The 13,655-nt window shown below is 34.7% G+C and overlaps 2 protein-coding genes across 3 annotated transcripts; both read left to right on the forward strand.

The window, feature by feature from the left end:
* Positions 1–246: 246 nt before the first annotated feature.
* LOC113857437 lies at positions 247–5,017 on the forward strand. 2 transcript variants are annotated; one of them, XR_003503249.1, is made up of 9 exons: positions 269–589; positions 764–936; positions 2,581–2,674; positions 2,917–3,027; positions 3,140–3,229; positions 3,336–3,392; positions 4,314–4,401; positions 4,517–4,581; positions 4,741–4,816. XR_003503249.1 is itself a non-coding variant. In XM_027489329.1 (8 exons), exons 1-8 carry the CDS (start codon positions 356–358, stop codon positions 4,848–4,850), a joined length of 963 nt encoding a protein of 320 aa, XP_027345130.1. In that variant the 5' UTR covers positions 247–355; the 3' UTR covers positions 4,851–5,017. The 2 variants fall into 2 exon arrangements, 1 of the variants encoding a protein (XP_027345130.1); XM_027489329.1 differs by lacking the exon at positions 3,336–3,392 and having other exon boundaries at positions 247–589; positions 4,316–4,401; positions 4,741–5,017.
* A 1,431-nt stretch (positions 5,018–6,448) lies between these two features.
* On the forward strand, positions 6,449–13,030 carry LOC113857436 (DNA polymerase eta). The gene is made up of 16 exons (XM_027489328.1): positions 6,449–6,541; positions 6,658–6,778; positions 6,866–6,977; positions 7,064–7,234; positions 8,255–8,419; positions 8,545–8,648; positions 8,848–8,967; positions 9,307–9,430; positions 9,711–9,824; positions 9,986–10,201; positions 10,517–10,625; positions 10,717–10,814; positions 11,340–11,403; positions 11,489–11,616; positions 12,336–12,444; positions 12,519–13,030. Exons 1-16 carry the CDS (start codon positions 6,466–6,468, stop codon positions 12,809–12,811), a joined length of 2,124 nt encoding a protein of 707 aa, XP_027345129.1. The 5' UTR covers positions 6,449–6,465; the 3' UTR covers positions 12,812–13,030.
* The last annotated feature ends 625 nt before the right edge of the window (positions 13,031–13,655 follow it).

A 13,655-nucleotide genomic window follows, 5' to 3' on the forward strand; every position in this document is an offset into this window, starting at 1 on the left:
TTAAAATTATTAGGATAATTTTATTTTTGGATAAAAAAAAATCTATCAAAATGGGTTAATCTATTTGCCTTCAACGTAATTCAATGCGGTAATAATTATAAAAAATGAAAAATTCTCTCTCTCTCTCTCTCTCTCTCTCTCTCTCTCTCTCTCTCTCTATATATATATATATATAAAAAGATACAAATTTATGTTTATTAAAAAAAATCTACACTTAATTATAATAAAGATGACAAGTAACCTTCTGTTGCAACCTGGACTGAGAACTAATTACAGAAAGAGGTGCTCTCTCTCCTCTTATCTGCAATCTCAATGAGGTGTGGGCTGTGAGAGGCAAATAACTTTTCAGTTCCTTATGATGGGAACTGCATGTTTCACACTCACAAATGCTCTTCTTAAACCCCTTCACTTATCTCCCAATTTCTCTAAGCACTCCAACTTTCCAAGCAAAGTAAAGTTGACATCTTTTTCCACATCCAAGACAACCCATTTGCAGGTTTCACAAGATGCACTCACACCCACTCAACATGACTTACTCATTGTGGGTCCCGGAGTTCTTGGTCGTTTGGTAGCTCAGAAATGGCGAGAGGTATTCTATCATGTTCTTTCTTGTGTCTCTCTCTATCATTCTGTTAAATTGTAATGTGTGGACATGTGTTAGGACAACACTTGGAATGTTGTGAGTTGTTTTTGGACCTATTTCCATTTTTTATGATTTATTGGCATTGTTATTATTCAATATTCAGTGTGTATATGGAAGCAGGAAATTCTGGGATGTCAAGTTTATGGTCAGACGATGACCACTGATCATCACAATGAGTTGATTCAAATGGGTATTAACCCTTCTTTGAAATGGACAGAAGCTACTCACAAATTTTCTAATGTCATTTACTGTGCTCCACCTTACCGGACCCCAGACTATGCTGGTAATGTTAGGTGAGAAATCTCAAAGAGCATGATAACATGCTTGATGAATTTGTTCCAACACTTGGTCTTGCATGAAGTGTTGATGAGTTAGTTTGGTTATTTCTAGGTTTTTAGTTGGTTAACTTGTGCTCATGAAACCCCTTTTTGTACTGCATAGCATGAACGGATACCCACTTGAGGAGGATATTATACTCTGACGATAATCTTATAAACTCCTATAAGTCGTTTTTGTGTTGATATGTGGTATTTGATTTTGATGTTTCCTTACTAGTTAAATATCATGGATAAGATTTTATCATATCAGATGTATTTTCAGTATGAATTTTTTTAATGTGATGGTTGTACTGTACCTTAAAATCACATGAATAAACACTACTTCATTTGTTGCGTTGTGCCGTTTTTTTGTATTTTGTTAAGCTTTATCATGTAACATAGCTTCAAAAGATATAATTCATGTAATAAACTTTATGCTCCTGAATTCTGCTTAACGATCCTTGAAAGTTGATAATGTTGGCGTTACACTTCTGGCTAATCTGCATTTTTGTTCTAAGTTATTTTTTACATTTATGTGATGTACTTCTTTGTGTCAATTCTGCTATTTGATTTGATTCAGAATTTTGTTAGAATATTCAAAATTTTAATTATAAGTAATGATAAGATAATGAAAAACATGTGTGAGAGATTTGTTTTAACAGGAAGCTAAGAAAATTCTTATCATGTTAAGGAAAGGGTGAGGGAGTGATTGATTATCATGTAAATTGTTGTGGGCTGTAAATGCTTGTATTGGGGAATTGTTTGAGGTATAAGGAAGGGTGTGATGTCATATGTAGGCATAGTGGCAAGGTAGTTGTGAGATACAGGACTGTGTGCCCTTGTAGTTGTAGGGATTATGATCAGGTAGTTCTGGGATAGAGATATCCTCCAAGCATTATCCTATACTCTTGTTCATAGTGGACTTGATATCTTCCTATCAAAGGATGCAGGCAAGTTGAGTCAAACCATGTTAAATTTGTGCTTGATTTGTTTACAATGCTTTTCCCTAGTTATAAATATTTATCAAGGTATGTGACGAAGGGTATGTGGTGTTCCACAACACTTGACTCACAAACCCTTAAAAAAGGTTCTCATTTATTTTGAATGTTGCTAGTTAGAGAACTATCTTGAATATATTGTAGTGTTTGTTTGTCTGATTTACTATAGTGGTTTACTCACATATTGATAACATTTACATTCATCACAGAGAAATATCTATCAATACGTTATTGATTTTTATGTTTAGAAGTTGTACCTGAGGAACAAAATTAACGAAAAACAAAACTTGATTCAGAAAGAATGAAGTATTAATTTCATTCAATTGCAGAATTCACATTCTTTATGATGAACTTGACTGTGATTGCATGTATACATTGATCCTGTTCAAAGGACAAGGGCCAATTTCATATCTATCTTTCTACTACTCTGCTTTTGATCGTTTGCATCATGTTCCTGTAGTACTGTTGAGTTGATGGGTTAGATCAACTTGAATGTTCTGATACCGATATGTACACCATTTAATTAGAGAAAAATGGTATTAACTCATTGAAATGAAAATATTTGATAGTGTAGTAGTCAACATCTTATGAACTCATGTTGATGGGGATGTAAACCAATCAGGCTAGCTGCACTAAGCTGGAATGGTGAAGGTTCTTTCTTATTTACGTCAAGCAGTGCTCCATATGATTGTAATGATAACGGACCATGTGATGAGGTGGGTAATACATCCAATCTTTCATATTCTTTTCATGTTTTCTCTGTTTTGATTTAAATTAAGGGGATGATTCCAGTCCACATTGGGATACAGAATAATATACTGTACATATTGTTTTAATTGCTTAACTTGTGCAATTGAATTAGTTCTAGTTTTATGTGTCTTGTTTGTCAACTTATATTTTCCCTTTGTGTGGCTTAAATGTTTGTTGATTTATCCTGATGGGATATACTTCATTTTAGGATTCTCCAGTTGTGCCAATTGGGAGGAGGGCCAGGATTGATGTCCTTCTAAACGCTGAAAATGTGGTATTGGAGTTTGGTGGTTGTGTTCTAAGATTGGCAGGACTTTATATATCCTTGATGGGATTCAAATTATTAGAATCACAATAAATTGTTTTAAACCTGAGCAATCATTGCTAGTGCTACTATGCTTTTATTTCATGGCAACCTTGACCAATTCTACAAAGCAGATAGAGGTGCCCACAATTTTTACTTGGAAAAGGGTATTGTTGATGGTCGTCCTGATCACATCCTGAATCTTATACATTATGAGGTCAGAATGTCATTTCATCTCTAGTTATTGCTGTATTTACTTTCCTTATTTTCCTTATAATTTCTGTTTAGTATTATTGAACCATGGAAGTGTATTGTATTGATAGCTTGAGAAAAAGGATTGGGGTGGTGGTGGTGGTGATGTTAATGAGCTTCAATTAAAAAACATAGAATAATTTGCTGATTTCTTCAAAAAATCTATCAGGTGGAAATAGATTATATCCATTTAGTGGTTTTAATATATTTTAGACAGAAAAAAAAAACATGGAATGTGCAGATTCCAGAACTGGTGGAGGCAAAGCATGTGACAACCGCCTCTGGCAAATTGCATTGGCAGAGCTAGTAATATTATGGAAGTAAGAGTGTTGTCCCTCAGAAAGTGAATTGAACATGTATTGTTTCGCAAATTCAAACTAATTGGATGCAATTTGGATTGAAAAACACCCTAGAAAAGTGAAGGGTGCAGTTAACTAAAGCACTAAAATAAATTGAAATGAAATTTCAAATATGAAATGTAGTCAAGCCATCTAGGTCCTCTCGCTAATGATCAAAAGGGACTAGCATATGATTTCATTAATTGTTCATTAACATGCTAACCTCCAGCTAATCCCAGCAATTTTACTCAGCTTTAAGATTGATTTCCTCTAAAGTAATTTACACTCAATTCCTTGGCATATGAATCCACTTATTCCCACACAACACAATCAATTCCTTAATAAAAAGCATACAAGAATTAGGTAAAAAGGCACAGAGCCTGCTTGTTTTAAGCAAATGTTAAATATGTGATGCAAGGCACAATTAAAAACTGGTAAACCCTTTTGAAAATTGAAAAATTCACACACTATCTAAGAACTAGGGCAGTAGAAACCTTAGGCTAATGTATTCTAGTTGAGGTCATCCCCTGTTTGCTTTTTCAATTTTGTTCCCACTTGCAATTCTTTGTGATGTTTGTATTTCATGCTGAGACACATCTTACTTCCTTTTAATACTCCTTTGATATTTTCTCCTACAATTTACACTCTTTAACATATTCACCGTTCAGTAATAGTGATTAAATGTTGTTCATTTTGACATGCTTCCGCACCAGGATGCAGCTTCCCTCTCAGTTGCAATCTTGAAGAAAAAATTCCGTGGACATATTTTCTTGGGCTGTGATGATAATCCTTTGTCTAGGTTAGCGGCTTTCTCTTGTAACTAGTCAAATGGCATTCTGATGATTCATGCAGTATTTCTATTTCGGATATGTTCTTTTGTAAAGAACAATCTTACACCGCACACATGTTTGCAGGCAAGAAATGATGGATCTGGTTAATAAAAGTGGGAAATTCAGTAAAAAATTTGATAAATTTACTGGTGAGTTTTGTGTTTGATAGTGAAACATATCTTTAACTTATACTTTCATTACTTTATTGTATGTTGATTTGATCTTTGTTGTTATCATGGTGTTTACCTCTATTGTTTATATTAATACTTTTGATTCAATAAGCACACTTTTTTTCCTTGCCTTTACAGGAACTGATGGTCCTCTAGGAAAGAGATTAAACAACACTAGAACCCGCCAAGAAGTTGGTTGGGAGCCCAAGTACCCTAGCTTTGCTCGTTTTCTAGAGAGCAACATGTGACATACACCTGAGTTTTTTTTATTGAGTCTAATTAATGTGGAATGCACATGTAGGGTGGAAAGTTAAGTGTTGTGTACATTTTCCTATTTCTTCATATTTGACTTTGTGTATGTATGACCATGATTAGTTATTAAATTGTCTTAATTAAAAAAACTTGGTGATATGACCACTTTCATATTGCATCGTACAGTAGATGTAGGTAATAAACTAAGAGGTTAGTGCTTATTAGTCATTTTATATACGAGAGAGATTCTTGGGTAGGAAGTGTAGTTACATGGACCATGTTAGAAATACTTTCACTACATTACATTCTTCTCTTTTGATTGGTACTAAATATTTTCATTCATTTAGTTTGAAAAATAATATTTTCTAAGATAATTATTTTTCGGTACAAGATCATATTTGCTTACTATGCTTAAGGTGCTTGTTTATATTAAAATAAATTAAAGTGAAAAAAATTATCTCAAGGAAAAAAAGTGTATGATTAAGGTTAGGACAGGGTATTGGTCAACATTATAATCTACTTCCAACCGAATTAGACCTCAGATAAATCGGGTGGTAGAATGTATGAGTTTGTGGGTCTACGGTGGACAGAATTGATTAAACACAATTGCTGTTAACCACATCACCAAAGCTGCCACAAATCCACCAAATTTGTGCCTCTATAGTCACTACTCATCATTCACACCAACTATGAGACCTACCAAGCAAACAGAAGCACATATTGGAGCATTCATTGTAGCCACCATGCGAACAAAAGCAAATTATCAAAGAAATAGACACACAAAATTCATCCCACTGGTAGACACCACCCATCGTTCATAAGCATCATAGGAGAAGCAATGATCAAAGCTATTATAAAAATTAGATGCAACAACCTTTTAACTTTCTTTGTAGTTGCTAGTTGGATTCACCTTTCCTGGTGTTAACTCATGGGTCGAATTTGAGCCTTGATCTCCTTAGCACTGTCGTTTGGGATTAGAAGAGAAAATGAAGATTCAAAATAAAAATTAAAAAAAATAGATAATAGAGAGAGTGAGAGGAAAGGGAAGATACGTTATCACTGCATCATATGTGTATATATATATATAGACACACACACACACGTGAGATATTGGCACAACTATATAATTTTTTTAATAACTAATATTTTACATTTGTTTGGTTAGATATGGATATCATTGGATGTACAATTTTATTATACAAGTTACTTCCTCCACTTAAAGAATTTTCAATCTATTAAAGAGAAATCAAGCATACATAATAAATCAAATTTTAACCTAACTTAATAATTTAATATATTATAATTAAAAAAATAAAAAAAATTTACGTAATTTTTATTTTCTCATTTTATCCTCAATATTAATTATTTTAAATACAAATTGGTTTTATGTATTTTTACTAAAAAAACTTTAAAATCATTCAAACAAAACAAAATATCTTAACATTGATCTTCACTTAACATATCTAATGTGGACAAAACATTTTTTTTAAGTAACTCAAAACAATAGTAATTAAAAATAATTGTTTATTATTTTTTTTTAAATGAGTATAAAATGGGGTGCGCAGGCAGAAATAGAAGGAGATTTGGAGGGTAAAGAAAGAGGGAGAAGCGATGCCGGTGGCGAGGCGAGAGACGTGCGATGCCAGAGTGATTGCTCATGTGGACATGGATTGCTTCTACGTCCAAGGTTTCTTTTTCTCCCTCTTAACTTAGGGCTCACTCCAACGCTATTTCACTATCTAATTCAATTTCATTGGTGACGTGTGATTATTTATATATACGATGTTTGGTTTGTACTTGTAGTGGAACAGAGAAACCAACCAAATCTAAGGGGCTTGCCCACTGCAGTTATACAGTACAACTCCTTCAAAGGTGGGGCCCTCATTGCTGTAAGCTATGAGGCTCGCAAATGTGGCGTCAAACGGTAATAACCAAAGCAAGAATCACAATTCCAACCCTATTCTGTGCTTTCACATTCATATTGTCTGTGAATTATGAAAATGTTTTTCAGTTCAATGAGGGGTGATGAAGCTAAGGAAGCGTGCCCGCAAATTCAATTAGTCCAAGTCCCTGTGGCGCGTGGTAAAGCTAATCTCAACTCATATAGGAATGCAGGTTCAGAGGTATATGTGGTGCCACTTCAAAATGAGTTGTCTTTGGAGTCATTTTCCTTATGTTGAATTATGGCCATTTTTGAATTTTTTTTCAGGTTGTTTCTGTTCTTTCACAGAAGGGGCGTTGTGAGAGGGCTTCAATTGATGAGGTTTATCTTGACCTCACTGAAGCTGCTGAAACTATGTTGATGGAAACTCCTCCCGAAAGCATGCAAGACTTTGAGGAGGAAATTCTCAAGTCGCATGTTTTGGGCCTGGAAATTGAGGTCAGAGGCTATGCTTAAATATTTTGTGTTTTCTCTTATCACTCTATTAATATCAAGATAAAAAATACAGCCTTTTTAGTTTGGTATATTTTGTGGGTTCTGTTTGTCTTGGTCTTAAAAGTAAATGTTTCATTTATTGGGTGAGCCTTTAATTTTGTGTCAATGAGCTGAGAAAAGTGTGCTTCATGGTTCAGAAGTATAACCAGGTTTGAATCTGGATTTTAATGTCTACGTGTGTGTGTCTACACGTGGGCATGGCATGTGTGTATAACTGAAATGATATTAAAATATAGCTTATAAAAAACCATTTAATTAAATGCAAGTTGTAAAGATGAATGTTTCTGAAATTTTACGATAAAATTATAAACAACATTTAACATATTACATGGCTAGATTAAAAAATTCAAAATTGTTACTTGTGATATAAATTTTATTTAATTATGACAAATAAATTAAATTAAATTTAAACTTAAAAATTGGAGTCCAGCACAAGTCTTTTTGGCTCACTGAATGAGGCTTAATGATATAGAGCAACGACTACTTGTCAAACTGGTCAGTGAAATCCATTTCTCACGACCATACTTTTTATGGCAATGTTGTAAAACACTTCATTAGCTTACCACTGATAGAACTGGGTCAATATAGACAGGAAAAAAAAAGAAGAAGACTGATCATATTATTCACAAGAATACCCTCAATGTGACCAAGAGATAGAAAGTGCTACAATGTTCACAGGGTATTCAAGAGACCCTGAACTATCCCCGACCCTACAATAATTCTGTTCCTTCCTATCCTCCCGTTCCTCTCATATTTCCTTTATATACAATCTCTTGCTAACTACCTCCAACTAATTCAGTTGGTTGTGTTCTGATTCCCTACCCCTCTCCTAATCCTTTTAATGCACACTTGCTTTATTAATGATTTGCTATCAACCACACTCTTAATTTTTCTTTTCAAATAAAATCATGGTAGCATTGGCCTGAGAATATATGCTGGTACTGAAACTGATTTTTTATTCAGGATGGAAGTGACAACAAAGAAGAAATTAGGAAGTGGCTATGTAGGACTGATGCTAGTTACCAAGATAAACTATTAGCTTGCGGGGCTCTCATTGTTGCTGACCTCAGGATGCAGGTGCTGAAAGAGACAGAATTCACATGTTCTGCTGGTATTGCTCATAATAAGGTAAAAAGCAGTCTTCTTATGCTGACACATCTAGTATTTTGTCCCAAATTTCTGACAATTTTCTTCCTAAGGAAATGTTCATGATGTTCTATATGGCCATTAACTATGTCTGATGCTTTTCTCAGATGCTGGCTAAACTTGCTAGTGCTATGAACAAACCTGCACAACAAACGGTTGTGCCACATTCATCTGTTGAAGGGTTGCTTGCATCTTTGCCTATAAAGAAAATGTAATGTTGTTAATTAAAATATGTTGTTTGTAACATATATTTCACTCTGATTTAAATTGTGTGCCATATTGCGTTAAGTTTACATTCTTTTGAAGTTTATGAAGATATCATATGGCTGTTTTTTCTATAACTCTTCTAATGGTTTTGAAATGGTCATTTTGATCATAAAGCATGATGTTGAAGGAAAATTGACTTTCAGGAAACATCTTGGGGGAAAGCTGGGGAGTTCCTTACAGAGTGATCTTGGTGTCAACACTGTTGGTGATCTGCTTCAGTTTTCAGAGGAGAAGCTACAACAATGGTATGGGATCAATACTGGGTGAGTATCTGTCCTTTAACATGATGTTTTATATATCTAGTTCCAAAATATAATTTGGGTATGGTTTTGCTGATTTCATTTTTGTGATCTCATATTTTAAATGGCAATTTTGTGTCATTCTCTAATCACATGGCATGCTCTACCTTAACTTGAATGGGTGGATTATTTGAACCAAGTCTCTTATATATGCATGCTGTGCATTTTTGGTTTCATATGGTTAAAAATTTTGTAGTTCACGTTGTGGTTATGTAACTTAGTTACTCATGTTTGTCCATTTGACTGTCTTCACAGCAATCTGTTGGTATGCTGTTCCTGATTCTAGCTTTTACAGCATTGCAGTACTTGGTTGTGGAATATTGCAAGAGGAATCAGTGGGGAAGAAGTTGAGGGGCGACTACTTCCTAAGAGCCATGGTTCTGGCAAGACATTTCCTGGGCCTCAGGCTTTGAAGACTATTGATTCTGTAAGAGTTCCTATCTATGCTGACGAAAACTCCTACCACTTTATTTTGCGTGATACTGCTTTCAACAGCATTATATTACTGGTGAAACCCCTGGCACTTTATTTTGTAACACATCTAGGATCAGACATTCTCATTGCTCTCATAAATGTTGTTTGTGTTTTATTTCAAAGTTTCTGTTGGCTGGAATTTACAGGATTTTAATTTATTATTTATTTGTTTATAATTTTTTGTTTAGTATCTCAAGCATGTACATCCCTTTTGTTATTTATTTTTTCTTCAGGTTCGGCACTGGCTTAATGAACTGTGTGAAGAGCTGAATGAACGCCTTCATTCCGACCTGGATCAAAATAAACGGATTGCTCACACGCTGACTCTGCATGCTAGAGCATATAAGGTGGCTACTGGCTATGCCATGACTGATCTCTGCATCATTCTCTTTACTCAGATAAATTTATCCATTTTCAGTTTTTCACTATCTCTGATTGTTAAACTTTTCTTGTATTTTCATCAGTGGGTTTATTTTGCATCTATTTCATTTGAATTTTTATCTTGAAGACAGGGGATTCAGATTCACATAGAAAGTTCCCTTCTAAATCTTGCCCTTTAAGATATGGGACTAGAAAGATTCAAGAGGATGCCCTAATTTTATTTCAATCTGGGTTACGTGACTTTTTGGGGATCTACAACTGTAAGGCTCATGGAAGTGAAAATAACAACTGGGGAGTAACATCACTTTCTGTTTCTGCGAGTAAAATTGTCTCCATACCTTCTGTAAGTTTAAAGTGCTTGAATTACTAACTTTTGGCTGGGATTTAGGTTCATATTGTGGATCCTGATACAGGATCGCCTTAAAACAAGTGAGGAATATCACTAGCATTTGAAATGAAATGACCTGTAATTATTATTATAGCATGTGGTGTACCATCAGTATTCAGTATTTCCAAGCTATGTATTCAATGCTTGGTTTATACTTGCCAACATGAGCCTTACAATTTTATTTTCCTTTTTGTTTGGTTGGTCCTAAGCAAATGATGGCTTTAAAGGTCACAATTGTTAATTTACATCTTAACTGGCATTTCTGTCTAGGGGACACATTCAATTGTTAAATACTTTGGCGGGCCAGTTCCATCCAGTTCTACATCAAATCAATCACTAGATATTGTTGTTGATGAAGCTGCACCATCATCGCCTTCAGGTTTTACTCATCTCGTCAGTTGCCCTTATTATTAAGTTACTCACACTCTTATATTCAACTTTAATTTGATGAAGGTTATATGCTTTAGCAGGTGGTGAAAATTGTTTGGGATTGGTTCCCTATGAGTTACAGCTTGAATATCCTGAAGAGACAGGAATGAAGCATTCAAAGGCTTGTTTAGATCAACAGGTATGTCAAAGCAATATTGTCGTTTAAATATAATTTACATTCTGTTATATTATTTTTTGTTTATCTCAAACATTAAAAATGATGACATAATGTTATCTGTTTTACTATCTTGATAGACATTAAACATAGGATAAGATAAGAGCTTATTCTTCTTTTATCATATCTTATCTTTATCCATATCTTTATCCTATCCTATCATGTTTACCAAATGGGCCCTTAGTGTTCTTACTTAGGATTTTATAAAGAAATATGACTTGCAGAGAATTAAGCTGTTAGTCTGTTACCACTATATCCATTAAGAATATAAGGCAGGGTCTCACAGCTGCTGAGAGCTTAGAGCTCAAAAATATGTAGGAAATATTGTTACTTTGTAAATAAATTCAACAAGAGTTTGTTAGGTATTTTTTCTATAAGGTAATATTCTAACATGTATGTGCATCGGAGTTTAAACACATGGTTTTGGTTTTCTATATGCAAATGCTTGAGTAGAAAACAGGTCCAGTCATAAGATTTGTCTTTTTACAGGATACACACTGCAATTTTTCCCATAAAGGCTTGACTGAAGTTTCCTACCTCATGTCACCCCCAGGTACTGTCTGATATTGGTTTTAGCTCATCATTCTCACTTCTCTCTTTTCCTTCTGAGATTCGATTAAGGTGGTTTTGTAAATCAGGAAGTGAAGACAGAATGATGCATGATAAGCCACGTAGAGATTTGCCTGCAAATGATCCTAGGCTTGTACCGGGTACCTCTAGTTCAAAAACAGTTGGGAAGAAAAAGACAGTGGGAAAGAATCTTCAAGTATGCTTTGTGAAACTATTTAACTCTTGATGTTAACATGTCTTAAATGCAATTATGAACATAAAAACTTTCAAATTGGTTATAGTCTAGGACAGGTAGTTGTGTAGTGTGCTCTGTAAGTACTGTTTCTTGCTCATAGACTATCATAGTTCTGCAAACTGAACCAAACTGGTTAAGCCAGAAATCAGTTACTTACCATTAACGATCCAGTCTGTGTAAATAATTTATTTCAAGAGCTGGTAAAAACTGGTCTTATACCAGTTGTCTGTGGCTCTGTGCAGTAGTTGTCCCCAAGGCAATGTGGTTCATACTTTTCATTAATAATTTTCAGCTAATACCAAAACTGACATGGTTTTGAAGGCATATTTTTCACACAAAAAAAGACTGTTACCCACTAGCCAACTACTGTGCTGGCCCGAACAAGCTGAAGGCCCTCATTTCCCACAACTAGATGCTAACACCTTCAGAAGGCAACTAGGGCACACTGAAGTGTCTTGGATTTCAGAACCTTCGCTCTCTATCTGGCTGTTCTAATTCATAATATTACTTTAGAAGCCTAAGAAATGAAAAGAATGACAGTGTCATATCAGCCAATCAACTTCTAGGTTTTCCTTTAACCCGATAAATTCTGATAGCTTATACTCATATAATGTTGTGGAGTTTCAGCCATGAATCTATGGTTTTGAGTTTTCACACTTCTAAAACTATTTTTGTGGCAGGGGAGTTGTTCTATTGTACAATTCTTTAATAATTACCATACTTCCCAGTCTTCATTGGGGCAGAAGAATGTTACAAATGCCCACGGTGTGAAAATATCATCATCACTTGGTATTATCTAATCCCTTTTATTTATTTATAAGATCCTATCCCTGTTTCTTATTCCTAAAATCACAATACTGCAGGATCTCAGTCTGCGAGTGATAGTTATTCAAGTTGTAATCAAGTTGAGCTGCCTGCTGAGGACCCTCATGACGAGATTGATGCAAACAACAGTGCATCTAGCACAGCTAATATACCACGAGGAAGGCAATCTTGGGGTTATAACATTGACGAGATTGACCCCTCTATCATCGATGAATTGCCACCAGAAATTCAGGATGAGTTTAGAACCTGGCTTAGGCCACATAAGCGGCCTAGTGTGGTTAAACGAGGTTCTAGTATTACTCACTATTTCTTACCTGACAAACGTAGATAAAATTATTCTCGACTTTGGTCTACTGTGCATAATGTGCTATATTTTAGTAATATGCAATGTAGCTGATTAGTGATTGGCTACTTGGTTGAGATTTTTTATGGAATCAGCGTGACCTTATATGAGCTCTCACGTAGTGTATGTAAATATGTATATTATTATTCTTTTCTGTCGAGTTTAACGTAAATATGCATAAACGAGTAAGAGCATTTGCTATTTTTTCTTTTCTGATACTTTAATTTTATTTATGTTGAAAAGTATTTTCCCAAAAATAAAAATGGAAAATAATAATTGAAGCTAGTAAGAATTGATTGCCTCAAAAACATAATCTTAAAATGGTGATATCTTTTAGCACTGCGAAAATACTTGTTATTTACCATTTCCGTATTGTGTGCTGGAAACCACCCTTGGAACAATGGGGGAAACCGTGAAAGTGAACAACGATAATGCTTCTTGGGGAAATGCTAATTGCTCCTTAAGGTGGTGCACCTCATTCAAATCTGGGATTTGGGGAACTTTTGAAGAGTGGACACAGTTGCAGTTATCATGGAACTCTTCCGTTGGTATAAACAGGCGAAATTGGAGTGTGATTTAAGAGGCACTGATAAGGTGGTCAATTTGATGATAATATACAAATCAGTTGAACCCCAAAATGACCTTTTTGAATAGCCTTGTTAGCATTTACAAACGTTGCATCGTTGCTTGATTTATGGAGAGTTAAACCTGAAATACTAGAAAACACCTTAAAAATTATATTTCTATAAATTTCTGCCTTTAAATTTACACGCTAAGGTCTATGTTCGAAAGCAAATAGAATCCGGCAGTAAAATTTTGGAAACGTTTGACG

Source organism: Abrus precatorius, unplaced genomic scaffold (assembly GCF_003935025.1).
Source record: "Abrus precatorius isolate BTA unplaced genomic scaffold, Abrus_2018 Scaffold2, whole genome shotgun sequence".
In the NCBI taxonomy this organism is placed as follows: domain Eukaryota; kingdom Viridiplantae; phylum Streptophyta; class Magnoliopsida; order Fabales; family Fabaceae; genus Abrus; species Abrus precatorius.

Bases quoted from the DNA above. Each gene is read 5' to 3' on its own strand.
- LOC113857437 (XM_027489329.1), top strand. From the start codon at position 356: ATGATGGGAACTGCATGTTTCACACTCACAAATGCTCTTCTTAAACCC. The intron at 590-763 runs GTATTCTATCAT...ATATGGAAGCAG, and splicing joins TAGCTCAGAAATGGCGAGAG to GAAATTCTGGGATGTCAAGT. The intron at 3,230-4,315 runs GTCAGAATGTCA...CTTCCGCACCAG, and splicing joins TGAATCTTATACATTATGAG to GATGCAGCTTCCCTCTCAGT.
- LOC113857436 (XM_027489328.1), top strand. From the start codon at position 6,466: ATGCCGGTGGCGAGGCGAGAGACGTGCGATGCCAGAGTGATTGCTCAT. The intron at 8,420-8,544 runs GTAAAAAGCAGT...TGCTTTTCTCAG, and splicing joins CTGGTATTGCTCATAATAAG to ATGCTGGCTAAACTTGCTAG. The intron at 11,404-11,488 runs GTACTGTCTGAT...TTTGTAAATCAG, and splicing joins CTACCTCATGTCACCCCCAG to GAAGTGAAGACAGAATGATG.